The sequence below is a fragment of the Styela clava genome, chromosome 2 (genome assembly GCF_964204865.1).
Source record: "Styela clava chromosome 2, kaStyClav1.hap1.2, whole genome shotgun sequence".
NCBI classification, from domain to species: domain Eukaryota; kingdom Metazoa; phylum Chordata; class Ascidiacea; order Stolidobranchia; family Styelidae; genus Styela; species Styela clava.
Window position 1 is genome coordinate 27,434,436 of NC_135251.1, and position 4,487 is coordinate 27,438,922.

The 4,487-nt window shown below is 34.8% G+C and overlaps 1 protein-coding gene across 1 annotated transcript; it reads left to right on the forward strand.

Moving 5' to 3' along the window:
• Positions 1–303: 303 nt before the first annotated feature.
• On the forward strand, positions 304–3,769 carry LOC120336632 (uncharacterized). The gene is made up of 3 exons (XM_039404350.2): positions 304–2,145; positions 2,477–2,520; positions 3,046–3,769. The coding sequence occupies exons 1-3, from the start codon at positions 2,087–2,089 to the stop codon at positions 3,630–3,632; spliced, it is 690 nt and encodes a 229-aa protein (XP_039260284.1). The 5' UTR covers positions 304–2,086; the 3' UTR covers positions 3,633–3,769.
• The last annotated feature ends 718 nt before the right edge of the window (positions 3,770–4,487 follow it).

Sequence of the window (4,487 nt, forward strand, 5' to 3'; positions counted from 1 at the left end):
TTCCTAATCTCACAACGTACCATTAATAAATGTGTATGATAAAATGATGGTTTGATACCGAATCTAATTTACGAAAAAGCGGAAATATGTTCAAACTGTACACTGAACTAAAATTTCGACGAAATGCCTAATTACGCATTGAATGCATTAAAATATGCGAAAGATCGCATATTCACAATATATATCTGCCGAAGTTACAAGAAGATTCAAGGAAACAATCCGTACGCTACACTATGTTGTACAGAGAGTAATATGCCCAGAATGATTATCACGAAAAAATGACGTATGTTATGTAACGATCCATAGAAAGGCAATTGATGAAAACGATCCATCTGGAGGTGGTTTTGTTTATATTCAATGTTTCATTTGCTACGTTTAAATTTAAAAATGGTCCGGAAATAATTTTAGCATATAAGGCTGGCATGTCACAATTAGGCTTGCACGTAATTGACAAAAATCAATTCCGTAATTACGGCCAAATCGATTACGTAATGACCCCGTAATTGCGATATTTTTTTCACACATTTAAACCTATCATAACAACCAATTTAATCCACTTCTATTCCGAATGGGACATCGAAGTTTGGTTTTCATATTCCCGGCAGTACTACACGCCGGCGACAGATGTTAAAGACAAATATCAAGGAGTGAATTCAAAATAATTTTATTCTGATTTTGATCTTTTGTATTAACTTTGATTTTCCTTTATCAACTTTATCACCAAATTTTATGCGATCAATTTTATCATTACCAACACTGGTAATATATTTATGAAACGATAGTTCACTTTTTTAAAATCGTTTACGTATTAACGTATCAGTAATACGACTTTCGTATTAAATAAAAATTCCGGGTTGCTTATTTATTAATCAACTACGACTACAAGCGTATTCTCTCGTTTGATTATACTTTCGCTTAACTCGCGACGAAGACTTGTTATTTTACCGATTTTTACAATATCCGACTTTACTACTTAGTTAGCATTTTATAATAATTATTGATGCCGACTTATTGACGATATTCCGATTTCCATGCTTCATTTTACATTAAATCATTTCGCGGCCTAAATGTTAGAACATTATTTGCGATAAATTTAGATCAAATATTAATTATTTGCGCATAATTTAAAATACCGTACTTATATGACATGCCTTCTCCGAAAATACAAAGTTATATCGCAAAACAATGCATTTTGTGACATTTTTTTGCACTCATGAAAATATTAATTTATTTTTCTAACTCAAGTCGACAATCCTATTTGCCAAGATTGACACAAGTTTGGTCGAGTGCCGGTGGTATTCGAGTCGACGATAAATCAAAATAAGTTGCCGCAGTTGGTAAAGACAGGTAATCATATTTGGCCGACATATTGCGAGGCATTGTGTAAAACATATTGAGCAATGCCAAGTCCGGACAGCTATATAACGATAAAATCGGTAACAGAACATCAAGATTTTGTAATAGAAAATGGATCTGGCGCAGAATAAACACGGGAAATCGCGTCGTATTGTTGTTTCTCTGCCGTCTCAATCGCTTTACCGATGCCGAAAAGACTAAGTTGCGTTGGTTCATTACGCAATTTCTCTTCCGTCTTTATATTGCTGTTTGATACGCGCGACATTAATTATCACGGCATTTACAAATAGACCATGTTTTATAAGATGATCTCTTACATTCTTTAGTCATTTCACCCGAAGAAGTTGAAACCAGGTGTGTTGGCGTCCATCGGTCTCAACACAATTCTATCCCTTATCTACGGTTAATATGTACATTGGCCATGCTAGATAAGTTGATAATATGTTAGTAAATGACGCGGTATGCCTTCCCCATCTGCGTAACAAGAGAGAGAAAAACGGCTGCGAATACCACAACTCTAACATCTTCTACCTAAACTTTTAATTTTTTACAATCGACGGAATTGACTGCTTTAAGTAAGCTCGTTTCAATCGCGAAAGCGCTCGACCAATAATTACGACTTTACGTAATTCGTAACTTCGCTTCCGTAACTCGAAATAATTCCGTAAATTATGTACAAGCCTAGTCACAATCATACCGGGGCATTTTTGTTGATGTTCGAGCAGAGAAAATGGCATCGAAGGTTTTCAAGCTTTTGCTGATCATGCATATTGTGGTGCTTTGCACCTGGTAAGTATGTTATGATATAATACATTATATATGATAAATGAATATACGAGGATATTATGACTTTGATAAAACTATTTGAAAGATAAAACACAAAAAAATTGTACTTGAATAATCAACTTATAAAACTAAATATTTTCAATTACATTGCAATTTGGTAAATTACAGCGACTTGTCACATATCTATTTGAAATTTGTGCCAGATTTTCTTAATTTGCATCAAAGTGGTTGGAATCGTTTTATTTTCTCATTTCTAAAAAAACGTGGACCAGCTGCATAGATGTGTTTACTAATTAGTTGTCAACAATTTCAAATTATTTACGTTATATTGCAGTGCTAAGAGTATCGAAAACTCCAAGCGGGCGAATAAGGATGCAGGTAAGAAATTGCGTAAAGTGAATAAAATGTGATGATGCCCGTGTTTTCATCTTATGTGTACTTCTACGATGCGAAATATCCCTTCTATTGAAATATTGCAATCATCCTTTTTTCCTTTTTTTTTGCCTTGAATTGACATGGCCAAAACTCTTAAAATCACTTCTCTGTATTATGCGTTAATCGCTTTGCCTTCCCGTTTTAACACAAAAATACATTGAACAAAACTAATTTTAAAAATTAGCAGGCATTTTTGTCCACCTAAATCTCATTAAAATCAAGAATTATAATTGAGACTACCGACACAAAAATTAATCTCGACTCAACAAACGAAAGTTGCGCCGAGCTTTGGTCATAGTAATAGTACTGAATTTCTGAAATAAGTGCTCATAAAACCTGATTAGCGTGAAAAAGCCATCGAATAATCGATTGAGTCTTTACTCAATTATTATTTACAATTTGTTATGGCGTACCAACATTTTTATTCTAAGCTGCCACTATTTTGATATGTATATTCTTTCATTTCAGAGTTGGTGTCAAACAACTTCAAAGATTCCGAAAAAATTGTATTCTGGCCGATAGGTTGGGGGGATTCAGAAAATCAAAGGTTGGCGTCAAACGACCTTAAAGATTCTGAAAAAATTGCATTGTGCCCGATGTGTTGGTGGGATTCAGAAAATCAAAGGTTGGCGTCAAACAACCTCAAAGATTCCGAAAAATTTGCATTGTGGCCGATAGGTTGGTGGGATTCAGAAAATCAAAGGTTGGCGTCAAACAACCTCAAAGATTCCGAAAAAATTGTATTCTGGCCGATAGGTTGGGGGGATTCAGAAAATCAAAGGTTGGCGTCAAACAACCTCAAAGATTCCGAAAAAATTGTATTCTGGCCGATAGGTTGGGGGGATTCAGAAAATCAAAGGTTGGCGTCAAACAACCTCAAGGATTCCGAAAAAATTGTATTCTGGCCGATAGGTTGGGGGGATTCAGAAAATCAAAGGTTGGCGTCAAACAACCTCAAAGATTTTGAAAAAATTGTATTTTGGCCGATTGGTTGGTGGGATTCAGAAAATCCAAAGTTGGCATCAAACAACCTCAAAGATTCCGAAAAAAATTAATATTGGCCGAACCTGAAGTACATGTAACTGTGGATAACCTCTGATTCAATCAATCGCACAATTTAATCACAGACATCTTATAAGATTTGATTCTATAATATTCAGATCAATTATATTCGTGTATTCAGAGGCTTAAATATGTATCCCAGAATATAATATAATGCATTGAATAGTGTCTCATTTTATACATATAGGTATATTCACAGAGCTGTAGAGCTTAAGAGCAGAATTAAAAGCTTTTTTAGTCGATATAAAAAAGGATATGAGGAATTAGCACGCTACACGTAGAGTTTTTACCGGCGATCGCCTGGCATTACATACTACTGGAATGCAGTTGTGGTATTTTAATGTCCTTTCAGGGTAAAGAACACGAGAATTTTCATAAAATCGCTGTAAATGAAGTCTCAAGACAGTCACTGATATTGTGAGAGTCACACGTACCTTGAATGTGTGTTATCGCGGGAAAACTTTTAATGGTATGCATTTCAGTCTATATATATGTATTTTTCAAGATTTTTACCGCTCATATAAAATGGACTTTGTTTGTGAGACTCGATTTTAAAAAAAGTCTATCCCAGCAGTTCTTAATTAACCTGGGGAAATTTTCCCCTGGGGGTAAATTTCATTATTCTTAAGGGTAAATTTCGTTATTGTGATAAAAAGATTTGGAATAAACAAAAACCGCATCTATTTGCTTGTTTTATTACGAGAAACGCTGTGCTATTTGTAGGCTGCGGGAAACCTGTATTATCAATTAGCCTATTATTGAATAGGCTGATATGTATTGAACCATCTTTGCGTCACAATATCGCGAATCTTGCAGAAGGTGATTCTGACAACAGTTATGGAGGCCGC